At 43.8% G+C, this 15,572-nt stretch overlaps 1 protein-coding gene across 2 annotated transcripts in view; it reads right to left on the bottom strand.

The window, feature by feature from the left end:
• LOC139417168 (coiled-coil domain containing 85A) overlaps positions 1-15,572 on the bottom strand; it is a 43,142-nt gene that overhangs the window by 25,169 nt on the left and 2,401 nt on the right. For both annotated transcript variants that reach the window (XM_071166412.1, XM_071166420.1), the window contains exon 2: positions 14,315-15,362. In XM_071166412.1, coding sequence (XP_071022513.1) covers positions 14,315-15,362 — 1,048 coding nt within the window. The remainder of the gene's footprint in view (positions 1-14,314; positions 15,363-15,572) is intronic.

The raw sequence follows: 15,572 nt of genomic DNA, 5'->3' as shown, positions 1-15,572 counted from the left end.
TTGAGATGTTTCTACAATGGAATAGAGTCCACTGGTGGTACATTCAATTGATTGGGCATGATTTGGAAAGGCACACACCTGTCTATATAAGGTCCCACAGTTGAGAGTGCATGTCAGAGCAAGAACCAAGCCATGAGGTCGAAGGAATTGTCCGTAGACAAAAAATGTCTGCAGCATTGAAGGTCCCCAAGAACACAGTGGCCTCAATCATTCTTAAATGAAAGAAGTTTGGAACCACCAAGACTCTTCCTAGAGCTGGCCACCTGGCCAAACTGAGCAATTGGGGGAGAAGGGCCTTGGTCAGGGAGGTGACAAGAACCTGATGGTCACTCTGACAGAGCTCTAGAGTTCCTCTGTGAATGGGAGAACTTTCCAGAAGGACAACCATCTCTGCAGCACTCCATCAATCAGGCCTTTACGGTAGAGTGGCCAGACAGAAGCCACTCTTCAGTAAAAAGGCACATGACAGCCCGAGTGGAATTTGCCAAAAAGCACCTAAAGACTCTCAGACCATGAGAAACAAGATTCTCTGGTCTGATGAAACCAAGATTGAACTCTTTGGCCTGAATGCTAAGCGTCACATCTGGAGGAAACCTGTAACCATCCCTACGGTGAAGCATGGTGGTGGCAGCATCATGCTGTGGGGATGTTTTGCAGAGGCAGGGGCTGGAAGACTAGTCAGGATCGAGGCAAGGATGAACGGAGCAAAGTACAGAGAGATCATTGATGAAAAGCTGCTCAAGAGCGCTCAGGACCTCAGACTGGGGCGAAGGTTCACCTTCCAACAGGACAACGACCCTAAGCACACAGCCAAGACAATGCAGGAGTGGCTTCGGGACAAGTCTCTGAATGTCCTTGAGTGGCCCAGCTAGAGCTCGGACTTGACCGCGATCGAACATCTCTGGAGAGACCTAAAAATAGATGTGCAGCAACGTTCCCCATCCAACCTGACAAGAGCATGAGAGGATCTGCAGAGAAGAATGGGAGAAACTCCCCAAACACAGATGTGCCAAGCTTGTAGCGTCATACCCAAAAAGACTCGATGCTGTAATTGCTGCCAAAGGTGCTTCAACAAAGTACTGAGTAAAGGGTCTGTATTTATATATTTAAAATATATAAAATATAAAATATATATATATATTTTTTTTTAAATTAGCAAATAATTCTAAAAAACAGTTTTTGCTTTGTTATTATGGGGTATTGTGTTAAAATTGATGAGGGAAAAAAACAATTTAGTACATTTAGAGTAAGGCTGTAACGTAACAAAATGTGGAAAAAGTCAAGGGGTCTGAATACTTTCTGAAGGGACTGTATATAGTAGAGGTCGACCGATTATGATCTATCAACGCCGATACCGATTATTGGAGGACCAAAAAAGCAGATACCGATTAATCGGACGATTTTTTTAAATGTATTTGTAATAATGACAATTACAACAATACTGAATGAACACTTATTTTAACTTAATATAATACATCAATAAAATCTATTTAGCCTCAAATAAATAATGAAACATGTTCAATTTGGTTTAAATAATGCAAAAACAAAGTGTTGGAGAAGAGAGTAAAAGTGCAATATGTGCCATGTAAGAAAGCCAACGTTTAAGTTCCTTGCTCAGAACATGAGAACATATGAAAGCTGGTGGTTCCTTTTAACATGAGTCTTCAATATTCCCAGGTAAGAGGTTTTAGGTTGTAGTTATTTTAGGAATTATAGGACTATTTCCCTCTATATCATTTGTATTTCATTAACCTTTGACTATTGGATGTTCTTATAGGCACTTTAGTATTGCCAGTGTAACAGTATAGCTTCCGCCCCTCTCCTCGCTCCTCCCTGGGCTCGAACCAGGAACACAACGACAACAACTTACCTTGGCTTAACAGGCAGTCTCCTTGTGGAGTGCAACGAGAGGCAGGTGGTTATAGCGTTGGACTAGTTAACTGTAAGGTTGCAACATTTGGTTCCCCGAGTTGACAAGGTGAAAATCTGTCGTTCTGCCCCTGAACGAGGCAGTTAACCCACCGTTCCTAGGCCATCATTGAAAGTAAGAATGTGTTCTTAACTGACTTGCCTAGTTAAATAAAGATTAAATAAATGTGTAAAAAAAAATATATATATTTTTTTTTAAATCGGCCAAATCGGTGTCCAAAAATACAGATTTCCGATTGTTATGAAAACTTGAAATTGGCCCTAATTAATCGGCCATTCCGATTAATCGGTCGACCTCTAGTATATAGTACTACTCTAGGGCTGTAGCAGATCATTGACTTTGATATATTGATATGTTGTTGTTACATTGACATACCAATACAGTTGTGTCCATTTTACACCTGTGTGTTGATATGTATTGTTGTGTGTTGTCACACTAAACAGAAATCAAATGCAGTGCATCATGTCCCCGAGATAAATCCAATATTGCATTGTTTTCTTTGAGATCAGTTGTGTTTTTCTGTGTCCTTAGTCCAAGGTTAACACCTCTAGGGAAGGAACATAACAAAATTAAGCACCAAGAAAACTATACCCAGACTCTACATAGTGAATAAATAGGAACGTTATGATGCTATACTAATAGTGGATAACAAGCAAGAGCCATGATGCTAATCGAAGGGGACAAAGAAGAGACACTTATTATGATATTGTGTTTGGAAGGTGCTTATTCAAGGTAGTCCAGATCACAGCCTGTGTGTGTGTGTGTGTGTGTGTGTGTGTGTGTGTGTGTGTGTGTGTGTGTGTGTGTGTGTGTGTGTGTGTGTGTGTGTGTGTGTGTGTGTGTGTGTGTGTGTGGCGCGCGCGCGTGCTAGGGTAGAGGGCAGTTTCAAGGGGACCCTGTCAGGTGGTATGCACTGTGCAGTTACACACACACACACACAAACGTAAATTCAAACACAGACATCCATAACACCGGTATATGTTTTTTCACTAGGATCAAGGTTGAAGCCCCCTAGAAGCAGTCTTAGCGAGGTTAGTATGGAGCTGGTTACCTCACCACCCTCTCTGAAGGAACAAAGTGATTGTCTGACCTGGGCCAACTGATGTCCATAAAGCATCTACAATGCATTACAAACTGGTTGATAGAAACTCTTACCTTTCTGAAATGTTTACTGACTACTGGCTTTCTCAATTATTGAACACACTAGGCCTTAATAACCATAGTTTGTTAAGGTGACCACTCTTCTGTTATAATAAAGATTTATCCAGGGGTGAAAGTAAGCCGGTATAGCGTCCCGGCAAAATAAATATTGGGAGTACGCCGTACCGGTAAAACATGAGCCTATCACGATAATTAACACAAAATGCCAAGAAAACTATATATAACATTATTTAACATTACCACATGTCAGCCACAGTATACACTCCAAATTGAGTTGGTTTGACGAGAACACTTACATTTTGCCAAGGCGGAGATGAGTGGCTGATACCAAGACGCACGCGGACATCAGGCTAGGTGTGTAGGCCTTATGAAAATCACAGAATGTCATCATAATACAAGTTTAGGTGTTTTCTAAAAAAAAGTATTGTTTCCATTCATCAAATTGTGGGTGCACAGTGCACTGTTTGGATGCTGGAATTATTTTGTGAATGGACGAACATGAATGGGCAGCTTACAGGAGCGCTTTTTTTAAGTGATTGTTTGAACAATCAGATGAAAACATCACTGGTTGTGTTTATTCTACATTAAAAGATAATACATGTTACTAGCTAAAGTTGAAGTCGGAAGTTTACATACACTTAGGTTGGAGTCATTAAAACTTGGTTTTCAACCACTCCACAAACTACTTGTTAACAAACTATAGTTTTGGCAAGTCGGGTAGGACATCTACTTTGTGTATGACACAAGTCATTTTTCCAACAATTGTTTACAGACAGATTATTTCACTTATAATTCAATGTATCACAATTCCAGTGAGTCAGAAGTTTACATACACTAAGCTGACTATGACTTTAAACAGCTTGGAAAATTTCTGAAAATTATGTTATGGCTTAAGAAGCTTTTGATAGACTAATTTACATAACTTGAGTCAACTGGAGGTGTACCTGTGGATGTATTTCAATGCCTACCTTCAAACTCAGTGCCTCTTTGCTTGACATCATGGGAAAATCAAAAGAAATCAGCCAAGACCTCAGAAAATAAATTGTAGACCTCTACAAGTCTGGTTCATCCTTGGGAGCAATTTCCAAATGCCTGAAGGTACCACGTTCATCTGTACAAACAATAGTACACAAGTATAAACACCATGGGACCACGCAGCCGTCATACCGCTCAGGAAGGAGACGCGTTCTGTCTCCTAGAGATGAATGTACTTTGGTGCGGACATTGTAAATCAATCCCACATGATCGTACTTTTTTGAGAAATGTCCTCTGGTCTGATGAAACAAAAATAGAACTGTTTGGCCATAATGACCATCGATATGTTTGGAGGAAAAAGGGGGAGGCTTGCAAGCCAAGAACACCATCCCAACTGTGAAGCACAGGGGTGGCAGCATCATGTGTGGAGGTGCTTTGCTGCAGGAGGGACTGGTGCACTACACAAAATAGATGGCATCATGAGGCAGGACAATTATGTGGATATATTGAAGCAACATCTCAAGACATCAGTCAGGAAGTTAAAGCTTGGTCGCAAATGGGTCTTCCAAATGGACAATGACCCAAAGCATCCTTCCAAAGTTGTGGCAAAATGGCTTAAGGACAATAAAGTCAAGGTATTGGAGTGGCCATCACAAAGCCCTGACCTCAATCCTATAGAAAATATGTGGGCAGAACTGAAAAAGCGTGTGCAAGCAAGGAGGCCAACAAACATGACTCAGTTACACCAGCTATGTCAGGAGGAATGGGACAAAATTCACCCAACTTATTGTGGGAAGCCTGTGGAAGGCTACCTGAAATGTTTGACCCAAGTTAAACAATTTCAAGGCAGTGCTACCAAATACTAATTGAGTGTATGTAAACTTCTGACCCACTGGGAATGTGATCAAATAAATAAAAGCTGAAATAAATAATTATCTCTACTATTATTTTGACATTTCACATTCTTAAAATCAAGTGGTGATCCTAACTGACCTAAGACACAGAATCTTTACTAGGATTAAATGTCAGGAATTGTGAAACTGAGTATAAATGTATTTGGTTAAGGTGTATGTAAACTTCTGACTTCAACTGTATGTGACAAAATCTTTACTAGGCCTACTAGGCCCACAGAGATCTTATTAAATGAATAGGGATTCTATACGTGATTCTATGATTACACCCAGGCTATAATAAATGTTTTTTTGCACACATAGGGAGTCCCTTACTGGTAAGAAATTAAATCTACTTTCATCCCTGGATTTACCCATGCCTTAGACTACAGCACATACTGCCATGCTGAATGTACATCAAAGGAGGCTGGTGGGAGGAGCTTTAGGAGAATTGAAATGGCTGGAATGGAATAGATGGAACGGTATCAAACATAATGGAAACCACATGTTCGACTCCATTCCAGCCATTACAATCAGACAGTACTCCTATAGCTCCTCAAACCAGCCTCCACTGATGTACATGTATGGTTGGTTCTTTGGAAGACACATGACATTGCTGAACTTAGATGCAGGTGCAAAGGAGAAGAGCAGAGGAGTAGTAGGCAGGACAGAGGGAGACCAGAGAGAGAACAGACACACAGAAAGGGTTAGGCTAGAGCTCATGGAAACCATAGAGACAGGGAGCAATTTAAACGTTTTTTGAACATTTTGATAAAGCATTCCTTAATTGCTGATTGTGCATTTATTTATAAGTGCATAAATGTCATTTTATCTACAGTCTTCGTTTTTTGTTGATGCATACACTGTATACATGACCTAATGAATAATAACTGATACCAATAATGTATATATGAGGTGATGTATTATAGATGACGCCAAAGGACTATGATATTTTTTTTGTGTCTCAAAACTCTATTTGAGTGGTCCACAATGTGGTTTAAAAAAAAACTGTATTTTGTACTGTCAATTATTGTATCATTGTGGAGTGACACTTTAATACATTCTTCTTACCCTCTATTATTCTGTGATTAACCATGTTATTTACTGCCGGTAAAATATTTATATTTAAAATATTTTACAGTCATGCCAGTAAAAACTGAATTCAATTTGATAGAGTACAACACAAGGCGCGCACACTGCACACAGACATAGGGAACAGGATTGTCACAAACACGTACAATGGCAAAACACCAGTAAGGCACAAGCAGATACAGGTAAAGATAGAACTGGCACAGAACCGAGAGGGCACAGGCGTACACACGACACCAGCACCAACAGTGAGGGGTTAACTGGATAACTGGTGCCTCTATGTGCCTATAATCCTCAGACCAACAGACCAGATCACAGTATGTGTTAGCCTAATTGGTTCTGCAACATTAACAGAGGGATGGAGACAGAAAGAGTGGGAGGCAGAGGGGAAGAAAGAGAAGGCGTTGGGAGGAAGAGAGAGGTAGGGTGATTTGGAGACTGCGAGACTATGGGTGTGAGTGGAGCAAGAGGGTGGATGAAAGAAAGGGATAAAAAAACAGAGAGAGAGAGGCAGGAGGATAGAGGGAGAAGGGGGAGGGAGAGCAGTGCTAGGCGGTGTCAGCTCCTGTAGACTGTTCTCCACTCGTTAGCTCATGGTGTCAAAAGGGTGAATGAGCACTAGACGGAGACATTCATTTCCCAATAAACTCAGCTTCAACAGCAGGAAGGGAGGGAGCAGAGAGAGGGAGAGGCTGAGAGAAAGAATGAGGCAAAGGAATTAACAGAAAAAGAGAAAGAGAGAGAGGAGGAAGTGAAGAGAGTGAGGATGAGATACAGTCTGCCCAGCTAGCACATTGTGGGAACGTACATTTTTAGGTACCCATTGGTTCTGGGAATGAAACAATACGTTTTCTGACCGTTAAAACTGAACGTTTTATAAATGTTCTGAAAACAGACATGATAATTTTACCTGTTCTGGGAACATACATTTTTAAGTTGCAGGGAGGTCCTGAGAACGTTTTACTATGGTTCCCTGAAAGGTTTTATTAATGTTGTGAGAACTAAAATTCAAGGTTATTTTAAGGTAATTAAATAATGTTCTGAGAACATGTTTCAATAAGACTTTTAATAACACTGCTAGATTAGTTTAGTTTAACTGTTTTGAACTCCAAGCATAGATAGGACACATGGAAATGAATTTGCTCAGGCAATAATCATACAAGCCATTTTTTTTTTATTGTGGCACAGCGACAGTGAGATTCAAAACCATGATCTTCTGTTCTCTATCCATGGAATTAGTCCAAGTCCACTGCACGACCAGAATGGAAGTAGCATGCCATGTTTTTTTTTTACTCATACAAAGCTGACCCAATTTCAAAGAAAACAAGCACTCTTTAGGAACCATGTGTTGCCAATTAGTGGAACGGCCAACACACCTGAACACACAGCATAGAGAAAGTTTTGTTGACGCTGAGAACGGAATGTATGTTTTTAAATAACATTCTTAGAACGTTCTTTGAATGTTACTAATGTTTTCTTGTTTTTTTATGGATTGTCTTCTTAATGTTCTGAGAACATGACTTTAAATATAACCATAAGGAAAACTGCAGAAAACGATTTGCTGAAGTATTGAAATTCCCATAGAAGAACGTTGTTACTTAACGTTCTCTGAACGTTCTGAGAACTTTACATGAAATAGAACCATGTATAAGCCTGTAGAAAACATTATGCTGAACTTCCGAAATTCCCACAGAAGAACATTGTTTCTTATCGTTCTCTGACCGTTCAGAGAACATGACTTTAAAGCCGGTTGTGAAGGTCCTGGGCTGGCGTGGTTACACGTGGTCTGTGGTTGTGTGGCCAGCTGGACGTGCTGCCAAATTCTTTAAAACGATGTTGGAGGCAGCTTTTGGTAGAGAAATTAACATGAAATTCTCTGGTAACAGCCCTGGTAGACCTTCCTGCAGTCAGCATGCCAATTGTACGCTCCCTCAAAACTTGAGACATCTGTGGCACTGTGTTGTGTGACAAAATTGCACATTTTAGAGTGGCCTTTTATTGTCCCCATCACAAGGTCCACCAATGTAATGATCATGCTGTTTAATCAGCTTCTTGATATGCCACAACTGTCAGGTGGATGGATTATCTTGGCAAAGAAGAAATATTCACTAACAAGGATGTAAACAAATTTTTGCACAAAATGTGAGAGAAATATATTTTCTGTGCATATTGAACATTTCTGGGAACTTTCATTTCAGCTCATGAAACATTTCAGCTCATGAAACATGGAACCAACACTTTACATTACAATTTTCTTTTCAAAAGAATTCAGACCCCTTGACTTTTTCCACAATTTGTTACGTTACAGCCAATTGATTAAATATGTTTTCCCTCATCAATCTACACATAATACCCCATAATGACTAAGTGAAAAACAGCTTTGTATACATTTTTGCAAATGTATTAAAAATAAAAAAACTGAAATGCCTTATTTACATAAGTATTCAGACCCTTTGCTATGAGACTCGAAATTGAGCTTAGGTGCATCCTGTTTCCATTGATCATCCTTGAGATGTTTCTACAACTTGACTGGAATCCACCTGTGGTAAATTCAATTGATTGGATGGCACACATCTGTCTATATAAGGTCCCACAGCTGACAGTGCATGTCAGACCAAGCCATGAGGAATTGTCCGTAGAGCTCCGAGACAGGATTGTGTCGAGGCAAAAATCTGGGGAAGGGTACCAAAACATTTCTGCAGCATTGAAGGTCCCCAAGAACACAGTGGCCTCCATCATTCTCAAATTGAAGAAGTTTGGAAGCACCAAGACTCTTCCTAGAGCTGGCCACCCGGCCAAACTGAGCAATTGGAGGAGAACGGCCTTGGTCAGGGAGGTGACCAAGAACCCGATGGTCACTCTGACAGAGCTCCAGAGTCCCTTTGTGGAGATGGGGAAACCTTCCAGAAGGACAAGCATCTCTGCAGCACTCCACCAATCAGGCCTTTATGGTAGAGTGGCCAGATGGAAGCCACTCCTGAGTAAAAGGCACATGACAGCCCGCTTTAAGTTTGCCAAAATGCACCTAAAGACTCTCAGACAATGAGAAACAAGATTCTCTGGTCTGATGAAACCAAGATTGAACTCTTTGGCCAGAATGCTAAGCGTCACGTCTGGAGGAAACCTGGAACCATCCCTACGGTGAAGCATGATGGTGGCAGCATCATGCTGTGGGGACATTTTTCAGAGGCAGGGACTGGGAGACTTGTGAGGATCAAGGGAAAGATGAACGGAGCAAAGTATAGAAAAATCCTTGATGAAAACTTGCTCCAGAGTGCTCGGGACAGGACAATTACCCTAAGCACACAGCCAAGACAACGCAGGAGTGGCTTTGGGACAAGTCTCTGAATGTCCTTGAGTCGCCCAGCCAGAGTCCGGACTTAAACCCGATCTAACATCTCTGGAGAGACCTGAAAATAGCTGTGCAGCGAAGCTCCCCATCCAACCTGACAGAGCTTGAGAAGAGTTTGAGAGGATCTGCAGAGAAGAATGGGAGAAACTCCCCCAAAACAAGTGTGCCAAGCTTGTAGCGTCATACCCAAGAAGACTCGAGGCTGTAATCGCTGGCAAAGGTGCTTCAACAAAGTACTGAGTAAAGAGTCTGAATACTTATGCAAATGTAATACTTTCACACAAAAAAAAACTTTCTCTAAAAAAACGTTTTCTAAATACCTGTTTTTGGTTTGTCATTATGGGGTATTGTGTGTCGATTAATGAGAGGGGAAAACTATTGAGTAAATTTTAGAATAAGGCTGTAATGTAACAAAATGTGAAAAAAGTCAAGGGATCTGAATACTTTCCAAATGCACTGTACACTGCTCAAAAAAATAAACGGAACACTAAAATAACACATCCTAGATCTGAATGAATGAAATATTATTATTAAATTATTTTTTCTTTACATAGTTGAATGTGCTGACAACAAAACCACACAAAAATTATCAATGGAAATCAAATTTATCAACCCATGGAGGTCTGGATTTGGAGTCACACTCAAAATGAAAGTGGAAAACCACACTACAGGCTGATCCATCTTTGATGTAATGTCCTTAAAACAAGTTAAAATAAGGCTCAGTAGTGTGTGTGGCATCCACGTGCCTGTATGACCTCCCTACAACGCCTGGGCATGCTCCTGATGAGGTGGATGGTCTCCTGAGGGATCTCCTCCCAGACCTGGACTAAACCATCCGCCAACTCCTGGACAGTCTGTGGTGGATGGAGCGAGACATGATGTCCCAGATGTGATCAATTGGATTCAGGTCTGGGGAACGGGTGGGCCAGTCCATAGCATCAATGCCTTCCTCTTGCAGGAACTGCTGACACACTCCAGCCACATGAGGTCTAGCATTGTCTTGCATTAGGAGCCACACCAGCATATGGTCTCACAGGGGGTCTGAGGATCTCATCTCGGTACCTAATGGCAGTCAGGCTACCTCTGGCGAGCACATGGAGGCTGTGTGGCCCCCCAAAGAAATGCCACCCCACACCATGACTGACCCACCGCCAAACCGGTCATGCTGGAGGATGTTGCAGGCAGCAGAACGTTCTCCACGGCGTCTCCAGACTGTCACGTCTGTCACATGTGCTCAGTGTGAACCTGCTTTCATCTGTGAAGAGCACAGGGCGCCAGTGGCGAATTTGCCAATCTTGGTGTTCTCTGGCAAATGCCAAACATCCTGCACTGTGTTGGGCTGTAAGCACAACCCCCACCTGTGGACGTCATACCACCCTCATGGAGTTTGTTTCTGACCGTTTGAGCAGACACATGCACATTTGTGACCTGCTGGAGGTCATTTTGCAGGGCTCTGGCAGTGCTCCTCCTGCTCCTCCTTGCACAAAGGCGGAGGTAGCGGTCCTGCTGCTGGGTTGTTGCCCTCCTACGGCCTCCTCCATGTGTCCTGATGTACTGGCCTGTCTCCTGGTAGCGCCTCCATGCTCTGGACACTACGCTGACAGACACAGCAAACCTTTTGCCACATCTCGCATTGATGTGCCATCCTGGATGAGCTGCACTACCTGAGCCACTTGTGTGGGTTGTAGACTCCGTCTCATGCTACCACTAGAGTGAAAGCACCGCCAGTATTCAAAAGTGACCAAAACATCAGCCAGGAAGCATAGGAACTGAGAAGTAGTCTGTGGTCCCCACCTGCAGAACCACTCCTTTATTGGGGGTGTCTTGCTAAATGCCTATAATTTCCACCTGTTGTCTATTCCATTTGCACAACAGCATGTGAAATGTATTGTCAATCAGTGTTGCTTCCTAAGTGGACAGTTTGATTTCACAGAAGTGTGATTGACTTGGAGTTACATTGTGTTGTTTAGGTGTTCCCTTTATTTTTTTTAGCAGTGTATATTAATATTCCGGTCTCTGAAATTGCGTATTCTGATATTTCTTCATTTCTTTATAATTTTTTTCTGCATTAGGTGTGTATTGTTTATTTTATTATTGCTAGGTATTACTGCACTGTTGGAGCTAGAAACACAAACATTTCTCTGCACCTGCAATAACATCTGAAAATCTGTGTATGATTTGATCATACTGTACTATACACCCTGTTCTGACAGTGATGTGTGTTCTAAAGCCTTATAATAAACTGTGCACAGTACCACAGGCCCACTTTTCAATTACTAAGTCATCCCCTTTCAACGTGCCTCCAATAATCAATCCTCTCATCAATACTGGATCCTAAATAGTACTTCTTTAGATCTTTGAATAAGGTAGCAACTACATCACCCAAAAACAGAATCACCCCAGTCCACATTATGTATCTAGAGTGTTTTTACTAATTAGTAGACTAGTATGTAAATGAGAGTGTAGTGTTGTGGTGATATGCTGGCTTCGAGGCAAGTAACACTGAAACATGCATGAGAGCATCAGCTGTTCCAACTGATCACGCTCTCCACAGCCGGTGTGAGTAAGACCTTTAAACAGGTCAACAGGGCCAGACAGATTACCAGGACGTGTACTCCGAGCATGCGCTGACCAAATGGCAGGTGTCTTCACTGACATTTTCAACCTCTCCCTGTCTGAGTCTGTAATACCAACATGTTTCAAGCAGACCACCATAGTCCCTGTGCCCAAGAACACTAAGATAACCTGCCTAAATGACTACCGACCCGTAGCACTCACGTCTGTAGCCATGAAGTGCTTTGAAAGGCTGGTCATGGCTCACATCAACACCATTATCCCAGAAACTCTAGACCCACTCCAATAAGCATACCGCCCCAACAGATGATGCAATCTCTATTGCACTCCACACTGCCCTTTCCCACATGGACATCTATGTGAGAATTATATTCATTGACTACAGCTCAGCGATCAACACCATAGTACCCTCAAAGTTCATCACTAAGCTAAGGACCCTGGGACTAAACACCTCCCTCTGCAACTGGATCCTGGACTTCCTGACGGGCCGCCCCCAGGTGGTAAGGGTAGGTACAACACATCCGCTACGCTGATCCTCAACACGGGGGCCCCTCAGGGGTGCGTGCTCAGTCCCCTCCTGTACTCCCTGTTCACTCATGACTGCACAGCTAGGCACGACTCCAACACCATCATTAAGTTTGCTGATGACACAACATCTGTAGGCCTGATCACCGACAACGATGAGATCTGGCCGTGTGGTGCCTATTCCCCCTCAGGAGACTGAAAAGATTTGACATGGGTCGTCAGATCCTCAAGAAGTTCTACAGCTGCACCATCGAGAGCATCCTGATTTCTTTGCATCACTGCCTGGTATGGCAACTGCTCTGCCTCTGACCGCAATGCACTAGAGGGTAGCGCGTACGGTGCAGCACATCACCGGGGCCAAGCTTCCTGCCATCCAGGACCTCTATACCAGGTGTGTCAGAGGAAGGCCCTAAAAATTGTCATAGACTCCAGCCACCTTAGTGATAGACTGTTCTCTCTGCTACCGCACTGCAAGCGATACCGGAGCGCCAAGTCTAGGACCAAAAGGCTTCTCAACAGCTTCTACCCCCAAGCCATAAGACTCCTGAACAGCTAATCAAATGGCTACCGAGACTATTTGCATTTCTCTGATAAGTGACGCATCAGGCCAACTGCTCACAACCAGGACTCATTCCCATGGCCTTACACAGAGGATCCACTCAGCACTCTACACTAATCTTTAGATCTCAGGGCTGCAGATACACACACATACAAACATAGGAACACACACACACTCTCTCTCACACACACACACACACAAACATGTGCACACACATTCTTAAATGGAAAAACATACTCACGTAATTTCTCCCTAATAAATGCATACTTACTAAGGGACAGAGCATCTATGAATACATACTCAGTTGTTCCTCAGTCAATGCAGTCACTGAAATGGATTCCCAGAAATCTTTTTAGGTATGAAAGAGACTTTTACTATTAAAAGAGGAACCGTTTGTCAAGGTTATTAAGAAAATCTATTTGATTTAATGTTATTTAACTGTCAAATGAAAGCCTTATATTTAACTAAGTGGAGACCCTTCCTGATAGACTCCCTCTCCATGTTTATCCAAGACAGTAGACTCCCTGAACTCTTATACACACACACACACAAACACATGCCCTTGGAACTGTGGGTAAAAATAACTAAAAGATGCTGCTAATAATAATAATGAACCAAGAAGACAGGACCCTGCTGTGCTGAGTGGCACATATGTGTGTGCGTATGCGTGTGTGTGTTGCCTGAATCACGGCCCTGAAAGCACACAGCTGTGTTACCTGTGTTGACTTCAGACACCCTGGGGAGTGTTACATCATATGCCCTCCACCATCCATCCATCCATCCACACACACGCACAAATACCACCCCCACCACCACAACCCCATGTGACCCACAGAGAGAGAATCCCACAGAGCGGTGACATCACTGCTGCTTGGCTAACACCATAACTGCTGCTGAACCACATAGGTGATACCACAGTAACTGAACCTGCCATAGCCCCAACCTCCCAATTGGCTGCTAAACACATTACACAGTCAATTGTGTTAGATCTGCTTATATGCGTGTTCTAGTCATATACAGTGGTCCTGGAAGGCTACTGGGTGTGCTAACCCATAATGTCTGCACACCTAAAGACTGTGTTAGCCCACTCAGCTAAAGCCTAGGTATTAGCACAAGTGTTTACTGTATGTCTCAGACAGTGTTATTGGAAAAGACTCAACCCACAGATATCGTTCCCTGAACCACCTCAGCTACACACAGTATTTCCCCTGATAAATAATCAAATAAAACATTATGACTATTCTGAACAAAAAACGCACCGTTCATGCCGTTGTAGATGCTGCGGTGGTGAGGGGACAACTCGTCTCCAGTGGTCCTCCTCTGTACCCCCTCCCTGCCTGCTGGGGGGCTGCTGCTGTACCTCCCCTTCCCGTGCTCTGAACTGGGGCTGTGGTGGAGGTTCTGGTGTCGTAACACTTCAGGGCTCCCCACTATCACCCGACCCTTCCTCAGGTGCTCTGGTGTCCCCGGCAGTGCCTGTTTGGCCTCAGGGCTCCCACATCCAGCCCCAACCACGACCGGATTACCCCTGTGTCTCTGTGAGAGGTCTGGACTTGACTGACCCGGACCCTGGTTTGGCCCTAGACCTTGCCCAGCCCCCAAGAGCTGTTTCTGGGCCAGCATGTCAGCACTGCTGGGTTTGGACTGAGCTTTGGCCTCCAGTCTAGTAGGGGATTTGCCGTGTTTCTCTGGGCTGCAGGGTCCCCGGAGGCCCCAGGGGTCAGGGCTGGTGAGGGACCCCCCGCGGGGCCTGCAGGCCTGGGGGAAGGTGTGGTAGTCTGGGGTGGAGCTGTGGCGACGGCCTGTAGACTCTGGGCCTGGGCCCTCTGGTTTGTCATGGTTAGAGCCAGGGTTGGAGCCCAGCCCGGAACCCTGGGTAGGGGGCTTTTGATGGGGGTGGTCGGGGTTGTCCGTGCTCCCCGTGCTGGAGTTGCTGCTCCCATCCCCCACGTCTCGGAGCAGGCACGTTGTAGCCCCCCCAGTTTGAGACAGACTACTCTGGCTGTCGATGGAACTTCTGCACCCTGCACCCCGCACTGCTCCTCCCCCTTCTCCCCTCTCCTCGTCCAGTAGGATACACAGCTCCTTGAGCTCCAGGTTTTCTCTGATCACCTCTCCCTGGCGCTGCTCGAGCTCCTTCAGTTTGTGCAGGTAAAGGGACACCTCTTTTCTCATGAGGCCAGCGCTGTAGCGTCCCAGGCGCTGCCACTCCCGAGACACACGCTTGCCCTTCTGACGGTCGTCATCAAGGAAACAGCACAGGTCCCGCAGCTCTTGGTTATCCTCCTGCAACTTCTGGTTCACGTCCTGGATACACACACACACACACACACACACACACACACACACACACACACACACACAAGAGCAAGCACAGAGGAGGTGATACAGTTGAAGTCGGAAGTTTACATACACTTAGGTAGAGTCGTTAAAACTCGTTTTTCAACCACTCCACAAACTACCTGTTAACAAACTATAGTTTTGACAAATCGGTTAGGACATCTACCTATCTACCTA

The sequence above is a fragment of the Oncorhynchus clarkii genome, chromosome 1 (genome assembly GCF_045791955.1).
Source record: "Oncorhynchus clarkii lewisi isolate Uvic-CL-2024 chromosome 1, UVic_Ocla_1.0, whole genome shotgun sequence".
NCBI lineage: Eukaryota > Metazoa > Chordata > Actinopteri > Salmoniformes > Salmonidae > Oncorhynchus > Oncorhynchus clarkii.
Note: the sequence above shows the minus strand (reverse complement) of the source record. Positions and strands in the feature narration are given on the sequence as shown.